Source organism: Thamnophis elegans, chromosome 11, assembly GCF_009769535.1.
Source record: "Thamnophis elegans isolate rThaEle1 chromosome 11, rThaEle1.pri, whole genome shotgun sequence".
NCBI classification, from domain to species: domain Eukaryota; kingdom Metazoa; phylum Chordata; class Lepidosauria; order Squamata; family Colubridae; genus Thamnophis; species Thamnophis elegans.
In genome coordinates, this window is record NC_045551.1 from 19,453,078 (window position 1) to 19,467,521 (window position 14,444).

The 14,444-nt window shown below is 42.5% G+C and overlaps 1 protein-coding gene across 4 annotated transcripts in view; it reads left to right on the forward strand.

Annotated features, from left to right (window-relative positions):
• The first annotated feature begins 5,840 nt into the window (after positions 1 to 5,840).
• The window catches only part of SH3KBP1 (SH3 domain containing kinase binding protein 1), a 206,266-nt gene continuing 197,662 nt past the window's right edge, over positions 5,841 to 14,444 (forward strand). For all 4 annotated transcript variants that reach the window (XM_032226591.1, XM_032226592.1, XM_032226594.1 and 1 more), the window contains exon 1: positions 5,841 to 6,200. In XM_032226591.1, the coding sequence (XP_032082482.1) occupies positions 6,197 to 6,200 (4 nt within the window). In that variant the 5' untranslated portion in view covers positions 5,841 to 6,196. The remainder of the gene's footprint in view (positions 6,201 to 14,444) is intronic.

Consider the following 14,444-nt stretch of genomic DNA (forward strand, 5'->3'; position numbering starts at 1 on the left):
CTTTCAATATGTAACTTTTGCGCCTTTTGGCTCAGATTTTAACTCTTCTTTTGCCACTGTAATTTCAAAATCAGTAAAAGTACCTCTTCTCTACTTCAGTGGAGTCGTAGGTTTTCTTTTTTTGGTTTTGAATGGAGGAAGGCCTGACATTAAGCAAGATCTGCTTTATTGGCCCTCTTGGAGACCTAGTCTAGTGAGGAGGCTGAGCACAGAATTTCAACCCACAGGAGCGACCAGGAAGACTGAGGAGCCTGGGGTCAACTTTCACCCAGCCTCAGTGCTGCCGGGGGGAGACAGAATGGCTGGAGAAGTTGCAACTCAAGGAGAAACTGGTCCAAGCCAGATGGTCACTGGCCGTAGGACACATGGAAGACCCAGAGAAGCACTCCCCAGTGGTGACTGTCGCCAGACACCAGCAGGGAGAAGATGCCCTGCAGGAAGCTGACAAAGAGGACCTCCTGCTGAGCCAAGCCCTGCAACTTCTGCACAAAGCACTCGAGAGTTGGAGAGCTTGGGGGGGGGGGGGGCTCACACAGAAGCATGCCCTGCCAGTGTGCAAAGAAGCTGGAGAGGCAGCAGGGAGAGCTGGAGTCCCTGCAACTCCAGGTGTGGTTTATTGTAGCTCAGCAGGGGCTGGCTCCATCAGTAGTTGTCCCAGCAGCTGCCACTGCTGCAACCCAGGCTCCCTCAATGTGCATCCCTGGAAGCTAAGGTTCCTTAGCTGACAATAAAATACGGAGGGGATCCCAAAGGCCTGGGATTCTTCCTAGCTCAAGTCTGGAAGCACATGCAGGACTCTGGGGAGGATTTTGCTTCAGAGGCAGCCAAAGTGAGATGTGTCACCTGGAAAGGATTGCAGCAGATTGGATGGTCTCTCTTCACAAAGATGATGCCCCCCAGCTGAGGGATTACAACCAGTTTATGGTGGTGCTCCATATACAGTTTGAGGACCACCTAGCTGAATGCAAGGCTAGGACCAGGATGAAGACCATAAACCAAGGGCAGAGGTCAGTAGCAGAATACACCCACATGACACATGTATGGCTGGTTCCCAGAGGCCCTGATGGAGTGCTACAAAGACGGGCTTAATGATGACGTCTATCAGAAATGCATCTCCTGAGGAGCCCCCCCCCCCCAAGACCTTCAGCACTGGTATGTGTGGAAGGTGGAAATTGATCTGGCCGGAGACCGGCACTCTGTGTGCACAAGATGTGTGATTAGCACCAAGGTGGTAGAGAAACTGGGACTGTCATTGAGAACACTGAGGGTGCCCATAGCATTTTGCCAACTGGATGGGTCGTTACCTGGAGAAGACCCAACTCACTTTTTAACTGAACCAATAGAGATGTGGTTGGGGAATCACCGAGAGACACTGAGTTTCATTCTAGCCCCCAGAATGGAGTAACCTCTCTTACTTGGATTACCCTGGCTCTGAAAATGGAACCATCATGTGAATTGGAGGAAGGGGCTTTTACGAATCTGTTCCACACAGCCAGGAAGAGGGAGAGGAAAAACCCCACCCAGAGCCAAGGCTGAGGGAGCTAGGAGCTGCAGCAAGCAAGCACCTAGAAGATGAAGAGAAAATCCCAAAAGAATATTGGGACTTCAGGTAGGCAATCAGCTAGAGCGGCTCGGATGTGCTCCAACCCCATCACCCCACAGACTGCAGCATAGAAATCCTCCCGGGGTGAAACACCCTAAACCAAAAATCTGCTCGACCTGCAAGAACTGCAAGCCTTCATTGACAAAAATCTAAAGTGGGGCTTCATCCAACCAGCTAGGCCGTGGGTGCCCCCCCCCCCCAGTGTTGTTTTGTGGGGAAAAAGATGGATCTCTTCATTTATGCATTGACAATAAAGGCCCCAATACGATGTGTGTGGAGAATGTTTATCTGCTATCCCAAATGAAGGATGTTGGTTCACCTGGCCAAAGGAAAAATCTTTACTAAGCTGGACTTGAGGGAAGCTTATTACAGAGTCTGCATTAAGGAGGGAGATGAGTGGAAAACTGCTTTCAATTGCCCTTTGGGCTGCTTCTAGTTCAGGGTGCTCCCATTTGGATTACAAGGGTTACCTGCTGTGTTCATGCAATTGATCAATTAGGTGCTGCATTTGTACAAGGGGGTCCTGTTTACCTAGATGACTTTCTTATCTACAATGAAACTATGGAGGAACCTATGAAGTTAGTGCGCACAGTCTTGGAGAAACTCAGGGCTGCTTAACTGTACACCTAATTGTCAAAGTGCGAATTTCACTAGGATAAAATTGACTATTTGAATATCACACGAGAGCATAGAAATGGATCCTGAGAAGGTGCGGGTGGTCATGGAGTGGGCACCCCTGCACAGAAAGCAGTTGCAAAGCTTTCTGGGTTTTGTGAACTTTTATAGACAATTCATCCATGCCTTTGCTAAAACTGTGTTATCAACCTCCTAAAGACAGAGACTTTAAGCCAAAGACTAGCCGCCCCTCGAGTGGACAATGGAATGCCAAGCAGCCTTTAAGAAACTTAAGCAGTTATTTGCAGCTGAACCTATCCTTAAACATCCTGTCACGGATGTCCCCTTTGTAGTCCAGGCTGACGCCAGTGAGGTAACTATGGGGGCTGTGCTATTGCAGCGAACGCCGCTGGGGCCTTACAACCCTGTCCTTAGACCTCCAGGAAATTAACTGAAACCGAAAGATGGGCAATATCGGAGAAGGAAGCATTTGCAGTCCAATGGGCCCTATTAACTTGGAGGCATTTCCTTGAAGAGGCAAAACACCCTTTTGAGGTGTGGAATGATACCATAAAAACCTGGAAGCCCTAAAAACACCCCGAAAATTGTCACCCAAGCAAATTGGTTGGGCACAACACTTTAACCGTTTTAATTTTTCCTTGCGCTATCTGGAGGGAAAGAAATTTATGCGGATGCTTTTATCTAGATTGCCCCAGTATAATAGTGCTCAGCCACAAATAATCCACCCAGTTATCCCCTCCAAGCAACTTGCTGCCCCAGTGCTCACCCGAACCCAAGAGAAAGTAGGCCTCGACCTTCCCAGTGACTTAAACTAAAAGGAGCACCGAAAAGTGATGACTGGTTCCTTTCCCACTCAAATAAGTACACCATGCGAGGTGGCCTAGCATGGATTGGCACTAAGCTGTACATCCCCGCTAGTCTTAGAGCAACTGTGCTGCAACAGGCCCATGATTTGAAAGCTGCTGGACACTGGCTTTGTGAAAACTTTTCACCCAGTCAAATGGCAGTTCTGGTGGCCCTCGTTGAAAAAGGACATAGAAACCTATGTGGCCAGTTGTCCTGTATGTGCTGCTGCTAAGAGGCCTCCAGGGAAGCCTGCTGGACTCCTCCAGAGTATTGCCGGTCCTAGTGCCCAATGGAAGGAAATATCTATGAACTTCATCATTGAACTATCTGATTGTGGGGGGAACACAGTCATTTGGGTGATCATGGACTTATTTTCCAAGCAGGTACACTTCATAGCCTGCTCCAAGATTCCCTCCGAAAAAATGCTCACCAAACTATCCAACATGTGTATAGATTACACTAGGTTCTTGATCGCATCATTTCAGGTAGGGGGGGTACAATTCACCTCCCACTTCTGGAGGGAGTTCTTGAAGTTGTTAGGCTCCTCCCAGGGTCTAAGCTGCACCCATCACCCTCAAACAAACGGAGCCTGTGAATGTGAGAACTCAGTTCTGGAACTGTACTTCAGGTGCTATATAAACTACCAGTAGGCAATTGGGTTGACTTGCTGCCATTTGCAAAGGTCACTTACAATACTGTAACTCGATTCATAGTAGCACTGGCTTCACCCCATTTAAAGTTGCTTCTGGTCAGGATTTCATACTCATTTCAGAACTGCCCTGGGAGAAACCCCAGATTCCTTCCTTAGTGGAATGGATTGAACAGCTTCAATGTATTTGGCTGTCACCTGTAAGGCACTAGACAAGGCACATCAAGCCCACAAAAAACAGGCTGATAAAAGAGCTAAGCCAAAAGAGTTCCAAGTAGGGGACAAGGTCTTCTTATCTACAAAGTACTTACAGACTACCCAGAAATCAAAGAATATATGTAGGCCCTTTCCCTGTTGTTAGGATTGTCAATCCAGTCATTATACAGGTAGAGCTACCCAAAACCCTTAGGTGGATCCACCCTGTGTTTCATGTTAGCTTGTTGAAGGCTGAGCATGTATCTTCTCTTCAACCAGGCTAATCTGCCCCTCCAATTCCCCTCCTCATCGAAGGTGAACAACACTCCAAGATCAAAGAAATCCTAGATTCCAGAAAACATAGGAGAAAAATATAGTATTTGGTGGCCTGGAAACATTTCCCTCCCTCACAGTCTGAATGAGTAAATGCTCGGGATGTCTGGGCCCCTGAATTCTTACACCTCTTTCACACTAAATACCCTGACAAGTCTTAATGTTATTTTACTCCCCTGCATGGTGATTGCTTCTACCCTTCCTATTTTATCTTAGGGCTATGTGGTTAGGGCTATGTGCCTAACTGTGGTTAGGAGTCTGGCACTGCTTTGTTTTATCCACTAAAATCCTCACCTTCCTGGACTGTTCATGATCACTCATGCCTTGGTGATAACCTGAATGGTTTACTGCAACATATTCTACAATTGGCTGCCTTTGAAGAACATCTCGAAGTTGCAACTGGTTAAGAATGCAACTACAGGTAACCTTGATAGGTTCCACCACAAAACCGCGTTCGACTAAAGCGCGCTCGACGAAACCGCGTAGCTGACATCATCACAGCGCGACAACAGCGCGGAGGAAAAAGCACGCTGTAAATGCTAAACCTAAAATTAACCCCTAAACCTAACCCCCCTAAACCTAACCCTTAACCTAACGCTAAACCTAATCCTAACCCTTAACCTAAACCTAACCCTTACCTTAACTTGAATCGGCTTGCTTTCAAAGCGCTATTTAAAGCGCTCTTTCTCCGCGCTCGCTGTTGTCACCCTGCTGATGACGTCAGCGACGCGGTTTAATCGGGCGCGCTTTAGTCGAGCGCGGTTTTGTCGTGCCATGACCTTGATATACCTACTTTACACCATTGTTGCCATAATTACACCAACACTAAGCTGAATTAGCTGCTAGTATGCTTCTGGTTAGAATTCAAAGCACTAGCTTTACCTATAAAATCCTTCTTGGCATGGGGTGGGTTATTTATAGGATTGATTTTTTTTCAGTTGTTGGACTTAAAGGGATGGGGAGGAACAAGAAAGGCACACATCAGCCCCTGAAAGAATGTCATCTTATGAAACCCCATAACTTGCTCTTTCTGACCTGGCGCCTGTTTTCTGGTACACTATAGGCCCCAAAATCTGATTGGCCCTGACCCTGCCAGCTTCTCATAAACCTGGATTGCTCCAAGATCTGGGGATCAGAAGATCATTGAATGGTCTTGATTGTCCAGGTTTACACTCGGCGACCATTGTAGGTCTCTAGTCTTTGTTTAAATTGCTTTTTATTCCTTTAACGTGCTGTTAGATGTCCTGAATCGCATTCGCGAGATGGACGGCCATATGAGTCGATTTAATATCACGGCGAGCAACGCTTTCTCCCGGATACCGCCGGACGCCCGAGGATAGGATCGGCCGAGCGGGGCATTCTCGTGCCTTTTTCCTGCTCGTCAGGGCACTGCTGGTCGGCGTCGAGTAGGTAACTGAGCGCCAGCTCCCTTTGTAGTTCCACTTCCTACCTTGCCGTACGAAGGGTCTCGGGAAGGGCGACACCCACCATTCAGCCAGCCCATTCCCTTGCAGTGAACCGCTCCCGCCGCCCCCTTTGCTTGCGTTCCCGCCCTAACGCGCGCGCGCACTCCCGCTCGTTGCTTCCCTCTCGCAGTTTAAGGTGCGATCCGTTTTCCCCCTCTTCCTTTACGTTTCTCGCTAGCGCGTCAGGTGCTTTGTTGTCGTCCCCTTTTCTTTTTTCTGTCGAGAAACAATTCCCCCATTCTTCTTTTCTTCGGAGGGCGGGAGAATTTCAGAGCAGGAAATAAAATGCAACAGTGCTGCTGCTGTTGCAATGGGCACTGACTAGTCGAAAGGAAGCGAAGACGTTGCTCTTTCTGCCATCGGAGAAAAGAAGCTTCCTGTAATTCAACCGCATCGGCTCGGTTGCCTTTCACCGCCTCATAAACCTCTAACTTTCACCCTGTCTGGCGGAATCCAAACTCGACATAAATGGGTAAGTGTGAAAGTAGACAGAGCTTGGAGTATGTGCCTGACTTTCTTCCTTTCCCTCCCCCCTTTTTTTGGCTGAGATTTGCTGCGTGGCTGATCGCGAGGCAGGCCGAACCGGGGGGTCGCTATTGCTATTCGTCTCTTGTGACATTACAATAGTAATGGCAAGTATCGTGAGACGGAGTAGGACACATCCGAAGGGTGTGTCTTGTCTATCTCTCTCTATCCGTTTGGGGGAGGGAAAAGGGGCAACATCAGGTCTGTTTTCCCACCCAGCTCTGGAGACCTTTAATTGTCTGGTCTGCGCGCTGACTCTGGCCTGGGCACTTGGAAGGGTAGAAGTGGCTGCTGGAAAGCCTTGAATGAAAGCCGGGAGGCCAAATCCATCTCTTGTTTTTCAAGCGCTGTCAAACAAGCACTACCATCCATTCATAAACGGAGGATAGGGAGGGAATTCCTTCCGTGGCGCCGTCGTTGCACCACACGGGTGGCTGGCATAGCGCCACAGACAGAAGACGGCTAGTTGGGAGGGGTGGTGGTGGTGAAGCAAGAGAACGAAGTAGAGAAAAGATGCCGGGGGTTGGAACGCGCGAGCGAGGCGTCCTCTCTGGCATCCGGAGAAGGAGCGCTTTTCTTGTCAGTGGTGCGCGAGTGGGCAGGCCATTGCAGAAATTAACCTCCGATATGACAGGAAATCGGAGGGAAGTGTTACCCATTTGACTTCTGCGTCTCTCTCGCTGTCTCTGTTTCTCTCTGGGACGGGAACTGTGGACTTTTCTCCCGCCTTCTGTTCCCGACACCGCACGAAATGTCTGCTTGGCTGCTTTAAACAGCATCTCCCTTCCTCTTCCTTGGAGAGACGCCTAAGGAGCAATTGGGAATGCACAACTTTGCTATCCTTTCTTTGGGTGCCTACCTGAATCTGCTCCTGGGTGGAGTGGCAAGTTTTTGGAAAAGGCCCCAGCTGTTGACCCTTATTAATCTTGGCAGCCAGTCATCAGAGTTACCAAAAGTTGTTTGAAACAGACACACAGATCAAACTGTGACTGTGGATCCTTAGAGTTAGTGCTCTGGAATATTTCTTCTCCCTCTTTTTTCTTCCATCAAAATTCTAGTTTATAATCAGATATACTTGGTGAGAAAAATGCCTATTCTGAGAAGAGCAACAAAAAGGTAGTATTACATTCATTTGGGCTTCTTGCATAGTAACTCTTCAGAAACTTGGATGAAGAAAAGTATGAGATTTGTTTGAAATCTTTTTTGTGGCATGTTAGCAAAATTAAGACATTACTCAACTATTTATATTGTTATTAGGGTTAAAGAGAAGCAGAAGTAGCAGTGCCAGGCACTATCCATCTGAAGGGCAAGGGGCCTGTTTCCTCCAGAAGAAGGGACTGCATTCAGTCATTCTCCTTTTTTTGTAAATACAATGACTCTCTGTGCAGCTGATATTCATACTATTGGAAAGTAGAGTGTGCAGTTCTCTTGAAATAGCCAGTACAGCCAACTGATTAGAGGATATTTTGGTTAAGTGCCCTAATTGTGCAGAATAAAGTATTGGCAAAGGTAAAATATCTGTTTATTTTGGGGAATTATCCAGTGTCACATAAATGAATAGGGACGAGGTTTGGGTGAAGAGGTTTTTCATGTTTGTTAAAGTTTTCAGCTATCCAGATTTATATATGCATTTTAGTTCATGTGTCCATTGCCTCTATTTTTCACTGCAGAACTTTAGAGGATCCTGTGATAAAGATTCATTCACTGTGCTGGTACTGTATTTAAAATTTAGTGCAGTTAAAATCATGCACTAGATTTCTGATAAAAGCATGTGAGGCTTAATATGCAACTTTGCAGAATGTGGCTAAATTCTCATATTTTCTAATTTTCAAATCATTATTTTTGACTTCATGTGTTGTATAAAGCAAGACAAAATATACTTTAAACAAAACAACACTTAGCATAACAAAGTAATGTGTATGTAATACACATTATTTGTATGTGATACAGTAATTTTTCCTGTGTAATTAGTATGAAAAGTGAAAAATTGAAATACACTTCTAATGTTCTGTTCCATTTGTGGACTTTGAAGCACTGTCTATCAGAACTACACTCTCATATTATATATTACTTTATATTATGTAGTTGGACAGATGATGGATGACATTTATGGATTTATGGTTTTTGTTGGTTTCTTATAATTTTATATTTATTACTGAGTTTCTGCATTTTTTATTTTATTGCTAATCACCCGGAGTTGTATGAACTGTGTGATATGAAAGTATTATTAAATAAATTAGTAAGCAATACCCTACACAGGGCCCTTTTTAAATGTTTTTGCTCACTATGGGACTTTTCTGCCTTTTGGATAAGCTTCAGTCATCTTAAACCAGAATTTCTAATAATAGAAAGTCTAATAATTTACGTAAGACACACTTCTGTATTCATGCTTTTGATGTGTTTGACTTGAATGTGTAGTTTCTTAGTATTCTTTTAAATATTTGGGGCTTAATATATTGATTGTCTATAGACCACCCACTTGTTATAATTCATACATAATAATCTTGTTCTCTGACTAAATCTATATTGTAAATTTTCTTGAAATTTATTGACAGCTCCCTATAAAATATGAATTTGAACTCTAAGAATATGAGTACAATTGAAGGATATATTTAAAACCTTCATCCCAGTTTCATTACATGAAAGAAAATAGAATATTACTAGTCCTTGATTTATGACCACATGCCCAACTGAAAGCCACAAATTTGTTCTTGCTGGGGATGGTGAAAACGAGTACCAAACGGCCCCTTTTTCACGGAAACGGGCCCGTTTTTTGCAAAAAACAGTGCATATATAGGCTTTGGGAGGCTTGTAGAGTGCTCCTAGGGGCGATGGGGTGGCGGTGGGGGGGGGGAATGAGAACAAAAGGCCCATTTTTGCTCATTTGTGCCCTCCCCAGCCCCCAGGAGCACTTTGCAGGCCTCCCAAACCCTCTGTACCTCCATTTTTGTGAAGGGGGTGGGGTTTCAGGAGGCCAGAAATGCTGTATTCAGTGTATAAGACACCCCCAGATTTCCATTCTCTTTTTTTGGGGAAAAAGGTGCATCTTATACTCCGAAAAATTTGACATTTGTTTTTTTAGTCCATGTTGAAGACGTATAGTAGATTTTGCTTCTGTTTTAAAGTGCTGAATCAAAACTTAGTTAAGTGTTAAAACAATTCTTTTACAGTGCATCCATTTCTTAAATATTAGTATGCTACATGAATTGACCTTATTCATAAAACTGAAAATCTCTGAAAGGCCTTCTAATCCAACCTAGCTACCTACATTAGACAGCTTATTTACTTATCTGTCAGGGATCGACTCATGACATTCCGAGCATAATAAGGTTTAAGCAAAACAAAAGTTATAAAATGGAATGATGTAGAATAGTTGTTCTTGTGCACTGGTTAACAGAGACATCTATTATTTCAATCTACTAGTCAGATGAATTTTTTAAAGTTTTTAAACTTGATTTAATATGAAATCTTATCTACAGAAGCAAATCTTAACTACAGAAACTACACAGTTGCCATGCCACCCCAACACAATAGATGCTTCTTGTTATCTGTGTTTTGTTTCCGTTAGATTCAGGGTGTGATTGAAAAGTTTCTAACTTCACTATTCATTCACGATGCCTTTTGCAAATGCAAAAAACAATTTGTCTATCTCAGAAATAATTGCGATTTCTCTGCAGTTCATTTGCTGATTACTATGCTACAGATACAAAAGGACAAATATGTTTCATACAGGGCCTTGATTTTGTGCTGTTTCTAAAATCTCCATTGTCTATATTTTCTCCTCTGTCTTGAGCAATAGCAAATAGGCAAAACCCCTTGTCTATTCCTTCCATCAACTTTGGTTATCATCGATGCTTCTGCCAGAATTTCTATCATTACTTCTCTATTCTAGAATCTGAGGTAAAATTCTGATCTGTTGATCTCTCATTCCAATATTCCACTCTTGTCTTTTTCATCCATGCTCAATCTGCTGTCAATATGTCCAATTTTCTTATCTCTTTGTTCGTCTTTTTCTTCAATTTTTTGAAACCTGTCCTCATACAGTATTTCATTATCGTTTGGTGGATATTCTCAATTTTTTCATCTGTTTTTCCTGTTCTTTGTTCAATATTCTTTGTTCTCTTTTCAATGTTCTCTGTTCTTGTATTTTTTGAATTTCTTGCATAATCATCTGCAATGTCACTTCCTTTTCTTTTTGGTGCTGGAACATCATCTATATTGATCTTTTCCTCCGGATAGTAAACACTGCCACTATGTAGAATCCAAGGCTTTTTTTATTAAGTTCCAAACAAGTTCACTGCAATCTTCTTCCTTTCAACTCCAAGCTTTCTTTTCACTCCAGTCCAGCTATTGATAGTACCCCAGAGGAGCACCTGTATAAACAATCCATGCTTATCCTACTATCATTTTCAATAAACAAACTCAGAGTCCTTAAAATGTAACACCAGCTCTTACTTTGCACAAGATTATCAAATGCTCAAAGAAAGGGCTTCTCCTGGATCTACCAGGGACTTTGTGATGTCCTGGGGATCAACAGGATGTGCCCTTCTCTATTACCGTCTCTACAGGACAGTTTAGGTCCAAGAGGAGCGTCCGGCAGCAAAGAGATATCAATGGCAATCTTGGAGCTTCAAGATCGCATGTCGGGGGGCGGAGCCTGTTGCCGAGGAGAGCTCAACCGAGCTCCTCTCAGAGATCTGGTCTGTATATCTAAATAAGTTCATAGATATCACCCCTTTTTGGCTAAGAAAGGGGCAGGGAGTAGCTCTGTGTGCTAGGGTCTATTCGTAATCCATAGCCTTTCTCTTTTTTTTTGGCTGTGGACAGAGATTAGACCCAGCGTGAGCGGAGCTTTTATCTCCAGCCAGTTCTTCTCAGCTGCCTTTTTTGCAGCCCCAGACAGGCGAGCCCCCCCCAGGACAAAGCAAAGTTGTTTGAAACTAGGATTAATACGGGCGGGTCCCACTCCTGTGAGATTTATGCTTTTATTACTATCTTAAATACCAGCACCATTTGTCTTAGAGGCGTCTTTGTTTAAACGGACTTCAAAATGGCGATTTCTCTCCGTTGGTGATTGATAGGGGATGTACTTAGCCGGTTTTACCTTCCTGCAGACCGCTCCTTAACAAAATAAATTTTTTTTTTTTTGGAAACAGAGGGGAGCGAAAGCGCTGTTTATTTGTTTATTTATAATGGCACCCAGGTCAAAATCGAAGCGTCTCTCTACAAATGTGCCTAAAGAATCTAAAGAATTTATACTGGAATCGCAGCCCTTGTCTCCTACGCCCTCTACTGGAGAATTTTTAACACAGGAATTTTTCTTTCAAATGCTCAATGATTTTAAACAAGAAATTAAGGAATTTGTATTGGAGCTATATGATGATTTAAAGTCTAAAATTGACCAAATGAAGGCGAATACGTTTGCAGCCGTGTCTGCCCTGTCAGATTATTCTGCTGAAATAGAGAATAAATTGGAAAGCTTGGAGGAGGCTAATTTTAATTTGACTACTAATATTCAAATATTACAACAAAAAATTAGAGACACTCAAGAACAGCTCGTGATGATAAATTTTAATAAGAAGGCATTCGCAATAAGAGTCAGAGGATTCCGCGAAAAGGAGCGAGAGAATCTGAAACAGACCTTTGTTGAAGCCTTCAGCCATGCGGTGGGAAGCCCGGGACTTAACTTTGATTGGCAGATTCGGAAAATCTATCGCCAGAACTCGTCGGTAGCGGAACAGCGACAGCTCCCGAGGGACATAATTATATATTTTTCCACAAAAGAATCCAGAAACGCGATTATGCAAAAGTTTCATAATAACAGTCTCCGAGTTGATGACCAGGACTTGATTGTCTTCAAAGAAATACCTTTCCAGATGTTGAGAGCAAGAAGAGACTATGCATTTTTAACAAAAGAGCTTAGAAATCAACAGATTCAATATAGATGGGAGGCCCCAGCCGGCATTACGGTCACATTTGAGAATCAAAGACTTCGTCTTAACTCTGTTTCGGAGGCTTGAGATTTCTATTACAAGACTTTGAAGGCGGGACTTCCTGATTCACTTGGAAAAGAGGAGAGACAAGCTGAAGGAGAAGGCAAGCAACAGACCACATGGCTGCAAGATGGAGGGGGTAGCCTTTCCTCCCTCGGAGAAGCAGAAAAGCGGAGATCGAGGATTTAGACATTTTAAAATATTTGCCAAAGTTGTGGACTGAATGGGGGTTTGCGACCTCTCTCCGGTAGAAAAAGCGGAACTTATTGGTGGGGTGATACTGATTGTATATATGTAAAATGAATGCGGAATGATTTATGTTGTTTAAATTCTGTTAGAAGGGATTACTTTAAAACAGAAGGTAAACTGATTCTTGTTGAAAGTATTATTTGAATATGTGGAATGATCCATGCTATTTAATTTTTATTAGAAGGGAAAGCTTGGTGAAATTATTTTGAGTTAGATTTTAAATTAATGTCTGCATAAATTTGATAGTGGTAAATATCAGAGAAGCAAGGGATGAGGGTAAAATGCATGCGGAATGATTTACGTATATTGGTGGGGTGATATTGAATGTATATATGTAAAAGGATGCAAAATGATTTATGTTGTTTAAATTCTGTTAGAAGGGAAAGCTGGACGAGATTATTTTTTAAAACAGAAGGTTAACTGATTCTTGTTGAAAGTATTATTTGAATATGTGGAATGATCCATGCTATTTAATTCTTATTAGAAGGGAAAGTTTGGTGAAATTATTTTGAGCTAGATCTTAAACTAATGTCTGCATAAATTTGATAGTGGTAAATATCAGACAAGCAAGGGATGAGGGTAAAATGCATGCGGAATGATTTACGTTGTTTAAATCCTATTAGAAGGGAAAGCCGGTCGGGATCATCTTAAGATAGAATGTAAACTGATTTTTGTGTAAAGTAATACTTGATCCACGCTGCTTAAATTTTACTAAGAAGGGAAGGTTTGGTTAGATTATTTTGAATTATTGTTTGAAAATAAGGTTAAGAAAGATTATTTACGCTGTTTAAATCCTATTAGAAGGGAAAGTTTGATTATTCTTCTGTAAAGTAATATCTGAATATGTGGAATGATCCACGCTCCTTAAATTTTACTGGTAGGGATTACTTTTGAGCTAGACTGTATATTGATGCCTATACAAATTTGTATAAATGTTTATCTGAATACAAGGTTAAGGAAGAGGAACGGGAGAGTCTACAGGAGGTTGGGGTAAATAACAAAGAAGCAAGAGACGAGAATAAAATATAGATAGAATGACTTACACTATTTAAGTATAGATAAAGATGGGGGGCTGAGCTTAACACAAAGAGTTCTTTTTCTTTTTTTTCCTTTTTCTTTTTTCTTTTTTCTTTTCTTTCTTTTTTCTTGTTTTTTTTTCCTTTAATATATTACTTTTATTTTTAATCCATACGAACACAAGATACTTTAGATACAAGGCAGTGCCAGGGGTGGGCCCTGGGAAGTCGGGAGGATTAGGGATGGGGATTTATGGGGGGTGGGTGGGTGGGTGTTAACATAGTCTCAATAAGAACAAGAATGCACTTATATACGGTTGTTGTTTTTTTCTTTTTCCCTTTTTTTTTTCTCTTTTCTTTCTTTATATTTTTTTTCCTTGGTTTATTTTACTTTTTATCAGATTAAACAACACTTGAATAAAGGCATACACCAAGGAGGGAGGTAGAGGGAAAGAAGAGGGAGGAGTAAGGAAGGAGTAAGGGGAATGTAAGGAGGGCGTGTTGGGAGTAAGGGGAGAAGGAAGGTTTGAGGGGAAAGGGAAGTAGGAGGGGAGTGTTAGAGGGAGGAAAGGAAAGTTGGAGGGGGTAGATGGGGTGTATGGAGGATGGAAGTGTCAGGTGGGGTTGTGAATGATGAGTTGTGTTTTCTTTTTTTATTTTGTTTTATTTTTTTATCTTTTTTTTTCTTATAGCAAATACCCTGTATATAAGTGATTGTAAAATGGAATGTGAAAATGAATAAAATATATTTAAAAAAAAAAAAAAAGATCGCATGTCGTACTATCATGAAATCAGCCCCGCCTCAAGATACAGTTTATGCAGTTTTGTACTACCTGTTGTGACACATAAAGAGTAAAAAAATAAAACAAAAAGACAATTTGAAAACAATTAAACTCTGGTTAAAAAAAACAAGAGTTTATAAGACAGGGATTC